The sequence below is a fragment of the Eleutherodactylus coqui genome, chromosome 8 (assembly GCF_035609145.1).
Source record: "Eleutherodactylus coqui strain aEleCoq1 chromosome 8, aEleCoq1.hap1, whole genome shotgun sequence".
Lineage (NCBI taxonomy): Eukaryota > Metazoa > Chordata > Amphibia > Anura > Eleutherodactylidae > Eleutherodactylus > Eleutherodactylus coqui.
In genome coordinates, this window is record NC_089844.1 from 181278145 (window position 1) to 181297998 (window position 19854).

Here is a 19854-nt window from a genome sequence, read left to right on the forward strand (position 1 = left end):
GGGCAAGCTTATAAGCGGCTAACCATTGGGGGGTTTTATACCACCGTACCAAGAGTTTATAATGGCATTCTTGCATTAACAGGCATGGAGATAAGCCAAATGCTGTTTTTAATATAAGTTTTACTTCAGCTGGGGAAAGTGATATATTTAGCTCTTTCTCCCATGAAGCTAAGAACGCAGTCTTGGAAACCGTGGGTGGGGAGATAAACTTTCTCCTTAAAGGGGTTGTCCCGAGGCAGCAAGTGGGTCTATACACTTCTGCATGGCCATAATAATGCACTTTGTAATGTACATTGTGCATTAATTATGAGCCATACAGAAGTTATAAAAAGTTTTATACTTACCTGCTCCGTTGCTGGCGTCCTCGTCTCCATGGTGCCAACTAATTTTCGCCCTCCGATGGCCAAATTAGCCGCGCTTGCGCAGTCCTGGTCTTCTTCTTTTCTGAATGGGGCTCCGTGTAGCTCCGTGTAGCTCCGCCCCGTCACGTGCCGATTCCAGCCAATCAGGAGGCTGGAATCGGCAATGGACCGCACAGAAGCCCTGCGGTCCATGGAGACAGAGGATCCCGGCGGCCCTCCTAGCAGGTGAGTATGAAGACGCCGGACCGCCGGGATTCAGGTAAGCGCTGTGCGGGTTGTTTTTTTAACCCCTGCATCGGGGTTGTCTCGCGCCGAACGGGGGGGGGGGGGGGTTTAAAAAAAACAAAAACCTGTTTCGGCGCGGGACAACCCCTTTAAGTTAGAAATTTTCCTTGATACAGTGGAAACCTCTCCCAGGATCTTTTCAAAGGGGGTTTTAAGGCCTTGTAGATTTATAAGTGTTTAGAAACTTCCCTATGGAGCTGGTTATGTGGGCTGTCTGTAGGAAAGAGAATTTATGATTGGGTAGTAGGTTCTGGAGGATCTCCTCTGTTTTTTTGTGAGATTGAGTTTGAATATCTTTCACCCTCCCTGCGGAAAAACTCTTCCACAGACTCTCCGTTGAGGGGTCTGGGGGGACCCCTATCAACCTATGTAGGGTTCGTAGTGGGGAGAGCAGGGAGGGTGTTGGAGCTAGGGAATCCCTAAGGTTGTCCCAGGCCTCGCAGGGGCCCCCAAATAGAGGGTTAAAGCTTGTTGTTTTATATTTAGATTTCGCAGGGTACCACAGGTCCTCCATTATAGATGAGCTGTGTGCTTTCTCCGCTAGATTAAATAGTAAAGAATCTTTCGTTGGTTGAGCCAGCTCCATCCAATAATTTAACTGGGTTGCCTTATGGTAGTCCCTCACGCAGGGCAGATCGATTCCTCTTTCAGCTCGTCGTTTTATCATCAAACTATAAGCTAAGCGTGGTCTCCTCTGCCTTCAAACATAACTGGTGAAAGCTCTCCTTATGCTCTCAAAGAAGGTTCTAGGTAGAGCAATCGGTACCATGCGAATTTTGTACAAAATTATTGGTAGTACATACGATTTTATAATATTTTTTTTTTACCAAACCACGATATAAAAGGGAGGTCATATGAGAATAACTTGCTTTTTATATGTGGTATGAGAGGCTTGAAATTTTAGGAATATAGGTCTTCAGTTTTTTTAGTCAGTTTAATGCCAAGATAGTCGATTGCTGAGTTAGACCAAGTGAAGGGGAAGCAAGATTTCAAATTGCGGTAATAAAGTTCCGATATTGAAATATTTAAGATGGTGGACTTGGAGAAATTAATTTTGAAATTTGATATTCTCCCAAAGTCTTCTAGTTGTGTAATCAGTTTGGGCAGACTTTTTTCTGGTTCGGTAATGACTATTGCTATATCATCTGCAAATGCCGCAGTTGAGAGGGTGTTTTGGCCACAACTTAATTCGTGTATATTTGGGTCTTGTCTAATGCTCTGTAGAAGAGGTTCGAGGGTTAGGATGAAGAGGGTGGGGGATAGTGGACAACCCTGACGAGTCCCATTATGAATGTCAACTGGGGCCGACAATATTTCATTAGCCTTTATTCTGGCATATGGGTTGGCGTATAAGGAAAATATAGCTTTGATAAAGGGTTCTGGAAGGCCGAATTTCTCCAGCACCGCCTCCATGTACATCCAGCTAACCCTATCAAACGCTTTTTCAGCGTCAGTGCTGGCAATGACCATTGGGATATTGTGAGTCCGCGCATATCTTATTGCGTGTAGAAGACGGTAGCAGTTGTCACGACCCTCCCTTCCCTTCACAAAGCCTGCTTGTTCGCTATTAATTAGTGATGGTATGTAGTCTTCTAAACGTTTGGATAGCAGCTTGGCCCACAATTTCATATCCTGATTTATTAAGGATATTGGCCTATAGCTGCTACACTCTTCGGGATCTTTGCCTTATTTGTATATTAGCGTAATCTGTGCTTCCAGTGCCTGTTTGGGCAGGGGTTTCCCCTGTAATAGTGCGTTAAACAAGTTTGTTAGCTGCGGGATCAGAATTGGTTTAAAAGTTTTATAGTAGGTCAAGGTAAGGCCGTCAGGGCCAGCGCTTTTTCCTTGTGCACAGGAATCTATTGTATCCTCAATTTCCTGTTGGGTTATTGGGGTCAGGAGAGAGCGAGCTCCGTCCATTTCCAGTTTAGGGAGGTGTACTGAGTCTAGGAATGAATTAATTTGTGCTTTAGTTTGCTGAGGGTCTGTATATTCGGGTTTTGACTCTGTAGGTCGTAGAGTGTTGAGTAAAATTGGTGAAACTCCCTCGCGATTCCCGTTGAGGAGGACACAATATCCCCTGTTTGGGTTTTTATTGAGTTTATATGGTTTCTGCTGCGTTTATTTTTAATTAAAGCTGTTATAAATTTACTCCCTCTATTTCCGTGTGCATAGAGCGTATGTTTTAAGTAGAGATGTTTCTTATTAAATCTAGACTCTAGGGAGTTACGTAAATCTTGTCGCAGGCCTATTAGTTCTTCTAAGTTATCTTTATTTTGAGTGCTTTTAGCTACCTGCTCAAGAGCGGCAATTTGTGTGAGTTTCTCATCGATTTCTTTTTGCTGCTGTTTTTTGGCTCTTGTACCTAAGTCGATGAGAAGGCCTCTGACATATGCCTTGTGGGCTTCCCAAACTATCAGAGTTCCTGTTTCGCCGTTAGTGTCAAGCTGAAAGTACTCTTGAAGTGACTCCTTAATTTGGGTTTTGTTTTCTAGTGTGTCTAATAATGAATCATTAAGGCGCCATCTCCACTCCTTCTGGATTTCTTGAAGCGGTAGGATATTAATGTGCAAGGGGGCGTGGTCAGATATCGTCATAGGTTCTATGACGGCGCTCTTCATAGAAGTTAGGAGTTTGGCGGAGATAAAGAGGTAATCTAACCTCTGGTAGGAGGAATGTACTGTGGAGTAATAGGTGTAGTCCTTAGTGGATGGGTAGAGGATTCGCCAGGTGTCTATTACTTTTAATTTTTGTAGGGTCCTGCTCAGCGCCTTCAGTTTCCTCTGCGAGACCTGGGACCTACCCCCCGAGGAGTCCAGCAGTGGATTAAAGGTCAGATTCCAGTCGCCTCCAACAACGACCTGAGCTGAGGCGAAATTCCCAAGCACCTCAAGCTGCTTAATTAGCCATGGCACCTGATCTGTGTTGGGAGCATATAAATTAGCTAGGGTCAATTTGGTGTTGTTAATCGATCCCATGAGGAACAAGACCCTACCCTCACCATCTGCATATTGTGCTTCGCATTTAAAGACCAGAGATTTGTGGAATAGGATGGAGACCCCCTTTGATGCCAAAGTAGGGTGTGTGTTGTGGAAGGCCTGAGGGAAGTGTCTGCCTGGTAGGGCGATACATCTATCTCCTTTAAACTGTGTCTCCTGTAAAAAAAGGATTTTCGTGCCATACCTTCTCAGCATGAGGGAGAGGTTGTGCCTCTTAAGGGGAGAGTTTAAGCCTCGTATGTTTAAGGTAGTGATACGGATGTCTGCCATTGGAGCTTTCTATCGGTCAGTGAGGAGAGATTTTCCTTCTCGGACGGGCCGGCTAGATATGGAGGGAAGCAGAACAGTAAGATAAATCTATACCGTGCCTTTAAAAGCGCTTAAATGTGAGTCTGCTAGAGGGTCTGTAGAGATAGAGATCCGTAGATGTTAGGTAATACGGAAGAGGTTGGTGGTAGTGGGGGAAGACACAAAAGGGAGAGGGAGTCGTTAGGTAGAGGGTAGAGTTAGGCAAGTGCCTATAGTAATCCCCAGGAATCCACCGGGCTGGATGTCCAACAATTGGGATATTTCCGCACGACGGGTTACAACTGAGTGAAAAGTGGGGGGAATGAAACAGTAATATCAACAGAATATTAGTTAAAGTTTCAAAGTGATCCTGATCAGTACATGCGCTAACCAAACAGACATTGAAATAGGAGGATTAAAGTCCTTCAAACTTAGAAATGGAAGGCGGGTAGCAATGTTGCTACGGCAATAGTAATCCTGAGGGTTCTCGAAGAAGAAGATAAATTTTCCAAACAATGCATAGCTTTAGCTTCAGGTTCCGCTTCTATTTATGTCTTCCTTGCTCTTCTTTTTTTTACTTTTAGGGGATTTGGCGGGTCCCACAAGTTGCCAGGTATCTGTCGCCGGTAGATGAGAGAGTGGGGGCGGCTCTGGTAGTGGCATCCAGTTTGGTATTTCTATTGGGTCAAGTTGTGAGGGTATATGTATATATTGTCAAATGTTTTTTATGCTTTTATACCTGTATGCAAGTTCTATTCAAAGTTAAAATGAGAAAGACTTATATGTCGCCTTACATCAGATATTCCAAAAGTTTGCAAGGCTGAGAGAGATGTGTCTAGAAATTCAGAGATGATACAGAACCGAACACGAAGGCCGCGTGCTTGGCTGTTTTCCCAGAGGCGCCGTATCAAGATAACGACTGTTTAACTACGTATATGACTATCAGTGCCTCAGCCGGAAATCCGGACTTAACATATATGGTTATGCGGTGAATTTGAGCCAATGAGACCATCACCCATTCCTAGTGATGAGACCAAGGGTATCCCATGTAATCTGTAATAAAGTGCGCAGTTATGTCCCCGTGTGAGGAACTATACCAGACCTCCGCGTGTGGTGTCTCTTCTTTACCGCCGGCAGCGGGGCATTGGGGTGGGCCTGATTGGTGCTGTACGCAGAAAATTTCCCTAACAAATAGCGCCCAACGTGGGGCGGTAAAACCGGAGCTGTGCAGCGCAGTCCACCCGGATCCACGCCACGGGGAAGCCGTCCTGCTGCAAACTGAGCCTGATCAACTCACAGAACTCCAGGTAAGACCGGCATATATTTATGTTGTGTTTTACGCTGAGAGTCTTGTAGCAGAAGGGACTATCTGTGTTTTGTGACAGGACGGGTTGGGTTAAGAGTTCTACACGGTAACTCGTGGGCTTCGGGTTTGCCGTCACGGACCACTGACCGTGATAAGCGCACCAATCGCTCACCCAGAAACTAGTCACTAGTCTATTTGTACTCTGAAGTCCGTAGCGTTTTAACGATAGTGAAGGTTGTTTGTTGTATCTGCAGAATTTTTTCTCTTTCTTTTCATTTAGTCTCATAAGAGAAGGGACCCTCGGTTGTTTTGCCATATATATAAGGGGCTAACAATTTGATTTAAGAGGGATGCATTTTGTGAGACAGGCTTCATAGGAGAAGGGACTCTCGGTTGTTTTGCTCTATATATGGGGCTAACGATTAGATTTCAGAGAGATGCATTCTGTGAGGCTGGTTCCATAGGAGAAGAGACCTTCGGTTGTTTTGCCAGTATATAAGGGGCTGACAATTTGGTTTAAGAAGGATACATTCTATGGAGCGTTTTATTATTATTATTGTTGTTCTAATATGCGTAAGACCTTATTAAAGAAGACGGAGCCCCTCAAGGGCTGCCGCCATGCGGATGAATTGGTGGAGGAGAGACAAGGGTCTCAATTTGTAAAATCTAAGAAAACTCTTATGAAAATGTGTAACAAGGACCCGCACGGTAGATTACAGCATAGTGACTGGGAGGAGGTCTTTAGGACCAAGAAGGGTGCCTTGAAAGACCAAGGTTTGCTAGAAAGTGCTGAAGTGAGGAGCATAGAGACAGTCAGAGGAAGTTAAGTATGTACACGTATTAAGAAAGTATCCGTAAGTGAAATGTTGGAAAGTACAGTAAGTGATCAAGAGGGTGTCGGGAGAGTGTCTATTGAAGGTTACATTGGCAGTTAGGTAGGGAGAGAAGTATGGGGAACAAGCAAAGTCGAGAGGAAAGTTACAAGACGCGATTTGGTGACAGAGAGAGAGAGAGAGGAAAAGGTGTATAATACTAGTTGGAGAGATATAAATGTGTGTGTGTGTGTGTGTGTGTATATATGTATATATGTACAAATGGTTAACTGAGCTTGCTTTTAGTGAGAGAAGGATTGTTTACTTGAAGCTGCAGCTTGTGTCTAGCTTCCAAGGCCAAGCGATAACAGAGCGACAGAGAAGGAAAGGAAGGGGAGCTGAAAGATACCCACGCATTCTAAAATATATCAGCATTTCATACAGCATATAATCGCTTCAGTAAATAAGAAAGATACAATGTCTCAGTCACTCAAACTTTTTCACATAATTTGTCAAAAATAGCGCTCATTAAAATCTCATCTCAATAGAATCATGTACTTTATAACATTATAGCACTCACCTAAATGTTTTTCAACTGATGTATGTATGTTTGTCACACTTTTTGTCTGTGCATCTGTATATACTGGTACACCTTTAATGGGGGGTGACGGGGCAGACTTGAGTGCATGGATCGATGAGAGTTAATGCCCAGTGTTCAGGCTGTGATGAATGTAAAATGTGTGATGCGGATATTGACTGGGGATAAAAGTGTTCCCCACCCCATACATAAGACTTTACTTGGTTGTGATGTGGACGTGCAGACTGTGGAGCTTAAATGAAGGTGAAAAAAAGACGTAAGCGGCCAGTATCGAGGGGGTGGAGCTAGATGACGTAATGGATCATCCTTCTTTTGTCCACGAAGGAGGGGGTGAGAATCTTGAGCAGCTAGTAAAAGTTGTTTTTTTTCCTCAAATTTGATAAGACATTACAGGCAGGATCAGATTAATGATGAATTCACTTAAAGGATATCACATTTCAAATATTAATACATGTTTGTAGATTATTCTGCCCCGATGTAACTCATGTCTCTGTTATTGGTGCTTACATCTTACAGGCCTTATCTGCATCCATCAAATCTTTTTACAATGTTGTACTACCTTGAACCCGGCTACTCTTCTTACAATTGAGTACCCTGGTTCAAAGGGGGGGGGGGGGAGGAGAAGGCATAGGTCATCTAGGTATTGCAAATCAGCCATTTTAAAAAATTTTTGCAACAAGATTCTGATCTATTTGAAATAGAATACCAGCATGATTGTCTAGCATTAATGCAACAAGAAAATTTAAGTTTTAAAAAGTTACTGAAAGCCCTTGTTAATAATGCATTTTTTGAGTTGCTTTTTATAGATGGTACCAGGGGTGATTGACGACTCCACACTGGATATGCAGTGGTCACACAACAAGATGTCCTAAAAGCAGAAGCTCTGCCTCCGCATGTCTCAGCACAAGAAGCGCAACTGAAGGCCCTCACTGAGGTGAGTAGAGTGGCGAAAGGTAAGACGGCAAACATTTACACTGATTCCCGGTATGCATTTGGCATAGCTCATGATTACGGCCCAACATGGAAGGCCAGACAGTTTTTTACCTCAGCAGGACAGCCAATTAAGAATGGTGCAGTGGTGCAGAGTCTCATGGAGGCCCTACTTCTACCTAACAAAGTGGAAAGCTCACACCAGTTCCTACACCGGAGAAACAAGAGGCAATGCCATCACAGACCACACAGCAAAGGCAGCGGCCCTCAAGCCGTGGAAGAAAGAAGAAAATAAGAATTTGACTAAAAACTTTGGACTTTGATAAAAACTTTGGACTTTGATATACTAAGGACTTTACAGTTACAAGCCAGCAAGGAAGAAAAGGAAAAATGGACTAAAAAGGGACGGCGTATGGCGAACAGTCAACAGCACTTGCCTACCACAGTCCCTGTGCCCCATGATGGCCCAGCTGATGCACGGAAAGACGCACCTCTCAAAGCAGCAATGATGTCGACGCTTGAACAAGGACGGGTGGCTCCTGGGTTTTCTGTAGCTGCTGCATCATTTGTCCAATTTTGCATCATCTTTGCCGTAAGCAACAGGGCAGAAGTAAATTTGCCATATAACACTTGCCGGGGCCACTCTACCCATTTCAGGGATTGCAAATTGGCTACATTCAGCTCCCACTTGTTGGGAAGTATGAATATGTGCTTGTTGTTGTTGATGTTTTTCAGGTTGGAAAGACCTACCTTGTTACCAAAGTAAATAAGCAGGTAACCACACAGAAGCTCATGAACGAGATAATCCGCAGATACAGGGTACCGGAAGTGATTGAGTCAAACAAAGGTACACACTTCACAGGTGAAATAATGCAATACATCATGTCTGTTTTAGGTATATTCCAGACTTTTCACACACCCTACCATCCGCGGAGTAGTGGGAAAGTAGATACAAAAGACAATGGAGGAAAATGGGCAAATTTTTAATTGAGTGTCTTCTATTAGTTTTTCTTTTTCTCCGGAGGGTACATGCCACAGTAGCTGAGTTTGGGGAATGATTTTCTTGTTAATTTTGTCATAGGCCCCTCCAAGGAATTGTCAATAACGCATTCTGCAGTCTCTGCTTTTCTCCCAGGTCCTACAGATGAGTGTCACAATCTGAAACCAGGTGACAGGGTCTATGTAAAAAAGTTTGAGAGAGAAACCTGGTTTGCAGGTCCTTACCAGATGTTGTTCACCACCCCAACTGCAGTCAAGCTCAAAGGAAAGCCAACTTGGATCCACACCTCACACTGCAAAAAGGCCCTGGGTCCCGGAGCACAGAACTCATGATCCTGCATATCCTTTACAGGTTATGGGCAGGATTGGGGACCTGGGCGGAAGTGGCTGTCACAGTGACATTGTGGTACAATTTCTCTAACACACACAAGTAGCCACATACACCTTTGACTACTGTACACTAGCCCCCTGTTTCAGGGATCAGAACAAATTAATACAATCAAATGTGCAATGTGAAGACTCTAAGAGAGAAGTTGACGCTCCAGGTGGTAACTTTGATCCACATGTATACATAGATGCAATAGAAGTGCCAAGGGGGGTGCCAGATGAATTTAACTCTAGAGATCAGGTTAAAGCAGGTTTTGAGTCCTTATTTGCTATTGTCACTGTTAATAATAATGTAGATTGGATGAATTACATCTATTACAATCAGCAGAGGTTTGTAAACTACACAAGAGATGCTTTGCAAGTGTTAGCTGACCAGTTAGGGCCCACGGCATCCATGGCGTTCCAAAATAGAGTGGCCCTGGATATGATTTTAGCAGAAAGAGGTGGGGTATGTAATTTCCTGTATGTGTATTATCCCTTTGATCAAAAAGAGTATGAGTAAGGGACTGGACAATGTGACACCAACGTTTCCCTTGTTTGAAAAAGATGAAGAGCCAGTTCCGATAATGCCAACCACGTACGTTACCAGAAGAATGGAGAAATGTACTAGTACTGCGCCTGCCCCGATCTCCTAAGATAGATTGTCAGTGGAATTCCCATTTGCCTAGGGATAGTGCAGAAGACCTTAGGTTCCGGCGAGGGCGCACCCTGTGGGGTGTTAACTTGTACAGATAGAGGGTATGGATGCCCGGAAATGAGCCCAGGGAATCCATGGCCTCCTTCTGAGGTGAGGTAGGGATCCCCCTCCTAGCAGTAGGGCCTTACGGGCAGTGGGGAAACCCTGAAGCAAGGGAGAGGCGACCGAGGAAGAGTGCAAGGCCTGGTGCTTGATCTCCATATAAGTTTTTAGGGGGGTTTGTGAGGGTATATGTATATATTGCCAAATGTTTTTTATGCTTTTATACCTGTATGCAAGTTCTCTTCAAAGTTAAAATGAGAAAAACTTTTATGTCACCTTACATCAGATATTCCAAAAGTTTGCAAGGCTGAGAGAGATGTGTCCAGAAATTCAGAGATGATACTGAACCGAACACGAAGGCCACGTGCTTGGCTGTTTTTTTTCCCAGAGGCGCTGTATCAAGATAACGACTGTTTAACTACGTATATGACTATCAGTGCCTCAGCCGGAAATCCGGACTTAACATATATGGTTATGCGGTGAATTTGAGCCAATGAGACCATCACCCATTCCTAGTGATGAGACTAAAGGGTATAAGATCCCATGTAATCTGTAATAAAGTGCGCAGTTATGTCCCCGTGTGAGGAACTATACCAGACCTCCGTGTGTGGTGTCTCTTCTTTACCGCCGGCAGCGGGGCATTGGGGTGGGCCTGATTGGTGCTGTACGCAGAAAATTTCCCTAACAAAGTCCCAGATGCTGCCAACAGTTCTTTAGGTCCTCTGGCATGCGGATGTTGAACCTTTTTTCCTTATAGGTAAACCCTATGCCAAAAGGGAAGAGCCATGCATATCTTATGTCTTTTGATTGTAGGGCATCTGTTAGCGGGCGAAGAAGGCGGCGTTTTGAAAGGGTAGAGGGAGCGAGGTCCTGGAAAATTTGTATTGTTGTTTCCATACTTCAGATTCTGGTGATTTCTCGCAGCATTGAGCACCGCCAAAGCATCTTGAAAGGAGAGAAGTTTGCAGATGATGTCTCTCGGGGGTTCAGAATGTGCTGGGGGTTGACGAAGCGCTCTGTGTATACGCTCAATTGTAATTGAATCAGCTTTTTCTGAGCCCAGGAGTGAGGTGAAGAGCTCTTTCACAATTTTAGGGAGGACCTCTGACACCCAGGATTCAGGGAGGTTTTTTATCCTGATATTATTGCGCCTATTTCTATTTTCGAGGTCCTCTTGTGAGAGAAGCATTTTATTTAAATAGACATGGTGGTCATTCAGAATCTGGGCCATCTCTAGGGAGTGTGAGGTGATGGTGGAGGTAGAGGTCTCCAACTCCTCCACTTTTCTTCCCATGCTTCTAACCTCCTCTTTTATCTCCATTAACTCTGCGAGCACTGGGCACATAGTTTTAGCTAATAATTCTTTCATGAATCCTTTTGAGATTCTATCGCTCTCCTCACCTTCTGAGTACAAGTCTTCTCGCTCTCCGCGGACTGAAGTAGTGGAGTCTTGGCTCTTGCTGCCAGCGTGGGAAGAGCAGGACGCCCGCTCCTTTAAGTACCTCTGCATGTCTGCCTGGTTCCTGGCTGGCCGAGGAGTTCCAGTGTGCTCTCCGCCTTTCTCCTTCGTTGTTTTCACCATCCTCCGCATCTAATCGCTGCTGCTGTCGGTTCGAGTAAGCGCCGCTGCACGGGAGCTCAGCTCTCAGCAGCCATGTCTCTCCGCGGTCAGGCTTTACCCCTAAAAATTGGGATTTTTGTAGTTGATACGAACTTTTGTCTAAAGTCCTTAAAAATGATATCTGCAGTAGATCTGACCTACTCAGATCCGTAAAAATTGAGCTATGCTCTTAGGAGGCTTCTTGCTTTAATGCGAGTCAGGTAGTCCCCTGCAGATGTATGGCGTTATTCCGTATCAATGAGGTCAAGCAGGTTTTTGTTGGTAACAGACATGCATCTTCAGGAAAAATTATATTATTTTTGTGGAGCTGGGAAGACCAGCTCTGGAAAAATTAGTGCTGTGCCCTTATACAAAGTTCGGCCTGTCAGTCTGTCAAGCTGTTTCAGTAGCTTGGGATGTATACTCCTTACTTGTTTTACCTCTGCTCTCACCCACGACCGCGGGGCCCGGGAGGAGAGGGGGGGAATGGCGGAGAGTTTGAGCGGGAAAGAAGCTTGGCTGGGCTGTTCAGGGAGGTGAGAGGTATATTAGCTTCTGCGGCTCTTGAGGGACTGCCCGCTGTGTGAAGGAGCTTTCTAGGGGTTCCGGTACTCACAGTTCTGATGATAGCTTACAGATCTCCTCTGTGCCAGCGGCCGCCGTGCCCGATCGCGGGGCCGTCTGTGCTAGTGCAGTGTGGTCCGTTCTGCAAGCTCTGTGACTCACCGCTACCTCTCTCCTCTCCTTGCACTCAGATTTCGGGAGCTCTCCGGGGTAAGTCCGCTTTAGTTTTCAGCTTTTCTGGAGCATCCCTACGCGCGCTGCTTCCGTTCCTCTCTCAAAATTTAGGCCGCGGCTCCGTGCTGGTGTTAGGTCCCGACACTCCAACTCTTCCGATTTCGTGGCGAGACCCCTCCAAATGGCCCTTGCTCTGCAAACAAGCTGTTCTGGTTGGTATGAGATGCCACTGGTGTTAAAAGATGCTTTAAAGCTTCTCTGGCTCAGGAGCCCAGTTTCAGTGCGTCCTCACACTATGCAGGCTTTGTCAAATATATCTAAGGCCCCCAGATTTGTCACTCGATTGGATCTTTATTAGAGATGAGCGAGCACCAAAATGCTCGAGTGCTCGTTACTCGAGTCAAACTTTCAGTGATGCTCGAGAGTTCGTTTCGAGTAACGAACCCCATTGAAGTCAATGGGCGACTTCGAGCATTTTTGTATATGACTGGTGCTCCGCTAAGGTTTTCATTTGTGAAAATTTTATCAAATCACCAAAGTCATGTAAAAAACACAGAAATGGATAGGGCAGGCGAAGAGCAACATGCAGGGCTGCATTTCGGGCTCTGAGGTCTCACTATTAAGCCACAATAGTGGCAAGAGTAAGACACCCCCCCCACCCCCCGCACTGTCAGCATAACGATCATTTTCCTCTGCCACAGCTGTAACAGCTGTGGCAGAGAAGAACGATGTTAGCCCATTGAATTCAATGCAATATAGCCGTCTCCATTGAAAGCAATGGGCTGCCGGCGAGCGCAGGATGAATTTTCGGGAAGGGCTTAAAAATATAAGCCCTTACCTGAAAATCATCCTAAAATGTGTAAAAAGTTAAAAAAAATATACTCACCTTGTCCCGGCAGAACGATGTTAGCCCATTGAATTCAATGGAGCCGGCTCCATTGAAGCAATGGGCTGCCGGCGATCGCACAATGAATTTTCGGGAAGGGCTTAAATATATAAGCCCTTCCCTGCAATTCATCCAGAAATGTGTAAAAATAAAAAAAAAATATATACTCATCTAGTCCCGGCAGACGAAGTTCAGCCGCGGCCAGCTGGCAGTTCTCCTGAACTGCTCTCTGTAGTATTCAGCAGTCGGGGATTTAAAATCCCCGCCTGCTGAATGAGCTGCCTCTGATTGGTCACTGCCTGACCAATCAGAGGCAGCTCTCACTCACACCCATTCATGAATTCATGAATGGGTGAGTGAGTGCTGCCACTGATTGGCTCAGCTCAGCTGTCATTCAGCTGAGAGCTGCGCTGAGCCAATCAGAGGCAGCACTCACTTTTTGAGACCAGTGCATCTCAGCAAGCTTACAAAGGCTCCCAGAGCATCCCTTTCTACACCCCATTCTTGCCAGTAAGGTCAAGAAATACCCCATAAAATGTGTTGGGTTTGCAGCAAGCATGGGAGGAGGTAGGATACGCGGTTTTATTGCCCCATATGCCCATCTCATCCAGGCCTCAATAATTATCTCCGGGGGAGGATGCTTTTTAGGGAGTCAATTATTTTTCTGTACAAGTGTGCAATGGGGCCAGTAATTTTTAAAGAGGAAGAACAATGATCACATCATGTGCCCCTAGATCTTTTTAGATGTAAGCTGCCTGACAATGGTTTCTCCAGTTATAAAATTGCCTTTTCCATATTAGTTTTGCCCAGTTGTTTCCCATTTAGTGAGTAATGGGGACATGTATTTTCTCTGCACATGTATATAACCTTATATTTATTAGTTACACCTTATTTGTCACTTTTCTTCCCAAATTACCAGCTTATACAGATCCATTTGCAACCTATACTATCCTCTCTTGTGTTACTTGCTTTAGATAGTTTTGGATCATTTTCAAATATTAATATTTTATTGTACACAATGTCATTAATAAATATATTAAAAAGAATAGAGACCAATGCTGCCCCTCCCCCCCCCCCCTTGTTGCACTCCACAAGTAACCTCTCCAATACTGCCTCCTGTGCTACTCAACTAGTATTGGTGACCCAATCAGTACCAATGATAACTACTAGGGTGGCCCTTAGCTATAAATAATTTATCAAAAGTTAAACTTTTGCTGCTCCCACTCCCTAATCCTGTTCCAATCAACAAAAAAATGGGCTGTGCAGATCTTCAGCTCAATCGGATAATTGCTAGTCGACCATCAAAAGTCTTGAAGTGGGAATATAGTATACGCATTAGGCAATAATTAATTCCATTCAAAAGCGCTAAACTCTTCCCTACCCCAACCAATTTATTTTTTCTTCTTAGAGAAGTTTATGTGGACACATCCAGGCAACTCCAGCTATTTTAAAACATACAGAATCAAATTTCCCGAAAGGTAATTCCAAAAGCTTCCTTAAAAAAACATGAAAAATTTAAAAAATTCTTATTTTTTTTAATAATGCACACAACTTCTATGAGAAAAATGCATATTTATTTACAATAGTTTTTAAAGAAACAAAACATAATGTGAACAAATGAACATTGGACATTATTTTTCCGGATTTGCATTTGAGAATCTGGAGCAGACGTCCGCCTCCGGATTCCCAGCAAATACTGGCCATAGCATGCAATGTTAAAGCAGGTTTTCATGCCCACGAGCGGAAATGAATTGTCATTTTCCACTCACAGAGGGAAAAAGCCAGCATGCTCTATTTTGAGCCGGATTCTATGCAAATGGCTTCTATTGAAGTCAATGCAAGCTGTCCATCCCGTGGCATCTCCTAGCAATGGCGCAGTCACATCTGTACTGTGCATGTGCAGTGGCCAGCGCATCCACAGCATAGACTAAAACGATTCAGACAGGTATGCAGGGGTCACAGGCTGGGCACCGGGTCGTTTTTCACTGCAGGATCTCGGTTGGGTGTATACGCCTTGGGGGGGCTTCACACGACCGTGTTTTTGTGTGTTCATAAGCACGCTTGTATTTGCAACATTGAATTTCCTATGGTGTGTGCACATGTCCGTACTTTGCAGGTGCGTGCCTGCAAAGACAGGACATGCGTGCGCCATTGGGAATGCACGCATTGTTTTCAATGGAGCCGTGGCTGCTGCCGGCGGCTCTATTGAAAACAATGCTGTGCCGGCACCCCTGCATTCTTTTTCAGGAAAGGGCTTTACATATATACCCTTCCCTGAAAAAGAAATATTTTGGTGTAAAAAAAGAGAGAAAAAAATCCTCTCCGCCGCTGTTGTGACCCCCATGGGGATAAAGAACACATCTACCGCATGCAGCAGATGTTTCCTTCACCCCCGCTAGTTAAAAGAATTCCCTGCTGCTACATCTGTCACATCTGTGACAGTTGCAGCAGAGGAATTCTTCAATTCTCTACCACAGCTGTCACACATGACAGCTGGGGTAGAAAATCCTGCTGCCGGCAACCCCCTTCATTGGATTTCAGGGAAGGTCTTTAAACATAAGCCCATCTCTGAAAATCCAATAAAAGTAGTGTAAAAAATGTTTTTAAAAAACATACTCGCCTTCCTTCAGCTGCCGGGCTCAGCCACGACTTCTGGCTCTGTCCCTAGCTCTGTAGTTCTGAGCTATCAGCAGCGGGGGATTTAAAATCCCCGCCTGCTGGTACTTTTGATTGTGATTGGCTGAGCACTTCAGCCAATCACAATCAGAGCTATCAGCAGGCGGGGATTTTAAATCCCCCGCTGCTGATAGATCAGCAGTGCTACTGAGCCAGGGACAACACGAGAAGTCACCGCTGAGCCCCGACAGCCGTCAATGGATTTCAAGGAAGGGCTCAGCCAATCACAATCAGAGTTACCAGAGCCGGGGACAGCGCCAGAAGTTACGGCTGAGCCCCGGCAGCTGAAGACAGGTGAGTATTTTTTTTAACACTATTTTAAATCGCTTTTCAGTGAAGGGCTTATCTTTAAAGCCCTTCCCTGAAAGTCCCTCAGCTCCCGAGGCTCAGCTGCGACTCCTTGCACTGTCCCTGGCTCTGCACTGGTGTGCTGATCTATCAGCAGGTGGGGTTTTAAAATCCCCACCTGCTGAAAGAGCTGATTGTGATTGGCTGAGGCGCCTGCTAATAGATCAGGATTGCAGAGTCTGGGACAGCGCAGAGAAGACGCGTCTGAGGGGGGTAATTTTTTTTTTTTTTTTACTTTTTTCATGGTTTTTCAGGGAAGGGCTTATATTAAAGCCCTTCCCTGAAATCCTAGATGGGTACCGGCAGCAGGATGCTTTACCACAGCTGTCATACATGACAGCTGCGGTAGGGAATAGAAGAATTCCTCTGCTGCATCTGTTTACTAGCGGGGATGAAGGAAACATCTATCGCATGCGGCAGATGTGTTCTTCATGCCCGCGGGAGACACAGCAGCGGGGGAGAGTACTTTTTTTTTATTTTTACACTAAAATGATTGTTTTACTGGCAAGGGCTTATATGTAATGCCCTTCCATGAAAAACAATTCCGGCAGCAGCTGTGGTTCCATTGAAAACAATGCACGCAGCTGCATACACGCGTGTTTTTGCTCGTACCTAGGTGCACACATATGTACGCACCTATGTACGCAAAAAAACACGCTTGTGTGAAGGAACCCTTAGGCATTTTTTACAGTTTCTGGGAACGATCTGTTAAAGAAATCATTTCTTAGTTTCATCTTTTGTGTGAATATTATTGTAATCCTGAATTAGTTTGACACCTTCTATTAAGTGCAATGATAAAGCCCAATAATGATTCCTATGTATAACACAGACCAAATGTGCATAGCGTAATACATAGGAAACCATGTTAAAAGTAACAACACGGTTTATAACGCTGGAGAAGTACTGCATGCAACGTTATTGTATGTTAAATTAATTGTAACGCTGGCTTAACCCAACAATAACAATGTTAATACAATTAATGAAAACTCCCATTAATTTCCACTACTAGTGCTTACAAGTGATTATAAATAAAATAACAAAAAAATTGTATCTAAAAAATTTATTCTGGACAGAAATTTCAAAGCTTCATGCTCAATGAGGGTCACCTCACAGTCGTCCGATTGAGCAAAAATTTGCACAGATAATTTTTTTGTTGTTGATTGAAATGAGATTGTCGGGGGGGGGGGGGGGCTAAACTTTTAGAAAGTTAAAAAATAACAGCCACTCTAAAAACCACCCTTTGCTTTCTGTCACTTGGCCAGTTACTTACCTGCTTACACATATTCTCACCCAGTCCAAGCTGTCTCCTTTTATATACCAACCTTTTGTGTGGCACAGTAACAAGCACTTTGAAAAAATAAAGAAATGCAAGATCCATTGGCTCTTCCTGATTCAGTCTGGAACTTGCTTCCTTGTAGAATCTGATCAGATTGGTTTTACAGGATTGCCTTCTCATCTAATCATGCTGACATGGAGTTAAACAGCCATTATCATTGAAGTAATCTAGTATAGCAACTCTTAAAAATTCCTCAAACACTTTTCCCGAAATAGAAACTACATTTATCAGCCGATAGTTTATAGGTTCACTTTTTGACCTCATTTTGGATATTGGCACCACATTTGCTGTGCACCAATACAGTGGCACAGACCCCATCACTATATGGTCCTTAATAACAAAAAATGGTCTATTTATCATATTATTAAATCACTGATACAGATGTCTGGCTCTGCTGCACTGACGGTGGACTGGAGGATCAGCTGAAGAGCAGTGATCCCTAAGGTGGGATCCCCAACAATCAACAGCTGATGACCTATTTTGAAGGTAGGCTATCAATTGCAAATGCCCCCCAAAATCTTTTTAAATCCTATATAATATTAGCAATAGTATTCAAAGTGAAATATTATTATATCCAGACACAATAGTATCAGAACAATTTATTCTTTTTAATCAATTTCATAAATGCAGCTTTCACATCATTGTTTCTCAGGGTATAAATCATGGGATTTATCATTGGTGTGACAATTAAATACAATATAGCAATCATTTTATCAGTGCCAGGTAAAGAACTTGATCTAGGTTTCATGTAGGAAGCCATCGCTGATCCATAAAAGATTGCCACAACCATCATATGAGATCCACATGTGGAAAAAGCCTTCCTCCGCCCGGATGATGATGCAATTTTTAAGATACTTAGAATGATATTAACATAAGATATTACAATAAAAATCACAGGAGTCAGGAGAAGAATTAAACCAGCAATAAAAATGATTAATTCCACTAGCATAATGTTCTCACAGCCCAGTGACAATATTTCTGGCATTTCACATAAAAAGTGATTTATTTTATTGTGTCCACATAGGTCAACATTAAAAGTAAGAGTTACAGTGGAAATAGGCAAAATAAATCCACTCATCCATATACCAACTGCCAGTCTAATACAGACCATCTTACTCATAATAGTGATGTAATGCAGTGGGTAACATATAGCCACATAACGATCATATGCCATAACAACAAGCAGAACACAATCACATGCTCCTAAAGACAGGGAAATATACATTTGTGCTACACATTCACCATAAGGGATGACTTTATTTACTGACAAGAAATCCTTCAACATTCTTGGTAGAGTGGAAGTAGAAAAACACAGATCCAGAAAAGACAGATTGGAAAGGAAGAAATACATAGGAGTGTGAAGGTTGGCATCTGTCAGGACTAGAACAATGATGAGAAAGTTTCCAATCAAAATAATTGTATATACTGATGTAAAGACAATAAAAAGTGCAACTTGTGTCTTTGGGTCACTGGAAAGTCCAAGAAGAATAAATTCTCCAAATGTCTCATTTTTCCAAATCATTTTGAAAAAAAAAAAAAAAAAGGAATTGATAATCTCGTTGGATAATGTGGATATGTCTGGAAATACTTAATTAACCTTCAGATTACATTTCTTTTTAAAGAAGTCAAAACTCATTTTTTGCTTGTTTTTTTATTACATGCAATTTATATGGTTTAACCCTTCCATTGTCAAGGTTTTTAAAACATTTTCTGCCTCTGAAAGCCACTAGAATTTTCCATTTTGACAAACCTAAATTTTAAAATAATAGATACTAAAATTATATAAAGCCCCTGCACCGGTATATTTACTTAAGGAAGATACCTGACCCATTGTCAAAATATTACTTTTCACCTTATGGACACCAGCATATTCATGCAATTATTTTAGTCAAAGTGTAATTTTTCATATAAAATTCCTAAAGATTTATAATTCTGGCTAAAAGTGTGACTTGGGCAGAAAATGATGTGCACAATATCTTAAGATGCATTTAAATGCACATTTGCATCTAAAACGCACGTGCAAGTAGAGGAAGACACTCAACAGCAATGTAAGAATAATAGATCACCATGTACAGTTTATATATGCCACAACCATCTACATCAACAAAGTGACACACCTATGCCATAGCCATATACAGTCTAGCTTCTGTCTGAAAAAGAGGCATATTGCCTTGTGTGGGAGATGCCTGTGATGTTCGCCATTTTGTGTATTTTGTGTATTTTCTGTTATCAGCTGTGAAAATTTTAAGATGGGGATGCTACTTGTGTATCTAAATTAAACCTCTGGGGAAAGGGACCATTCCTCCCCATATAATATAAACAGGACAGACTGGTTTTTACCAGCAGACGACATCTCCAGGGTTCAAGTTACAGCCGCATGGCAAAAAGGAATGTCTTTGTATTAAAGGGAAGGGAATGACTGGAGAGAACCACAGGAAGCATTTCTTCTGGACAGCAAGTCAGAAATGAATAGAAAATGCTTATAGGAAGCTCCTCCACAGTGAATTAGCTCACAGCTACCTTACAAATACCTCCCTATGAAAATGACCTATCAGCACACAGAAT

At 43.3% G+C, this 19854-nt stretch overlaps 1 protein-coding gene across 1 annotated transcript; it reads right to left on the reverse strand.

Annotated features, from left to right (window-relative positions):
• Positions 1-17878: 17878 nt before the first annotated feature.
• On the reverse strand, positions 17879-18811 carry LOC136578052 (olfactory receptor 2D3-like). Its single transcript, XM_066577961.1, has one exon. The coding sequence runs from the start codon at positions 18809-18811 to the stop codon at positions 17879-17881; it is 933 nt and encodes a 310-aa protein (XP_066434058.1).
• Positions 18812-19854: the final 1043 nt, after the last annotated feature.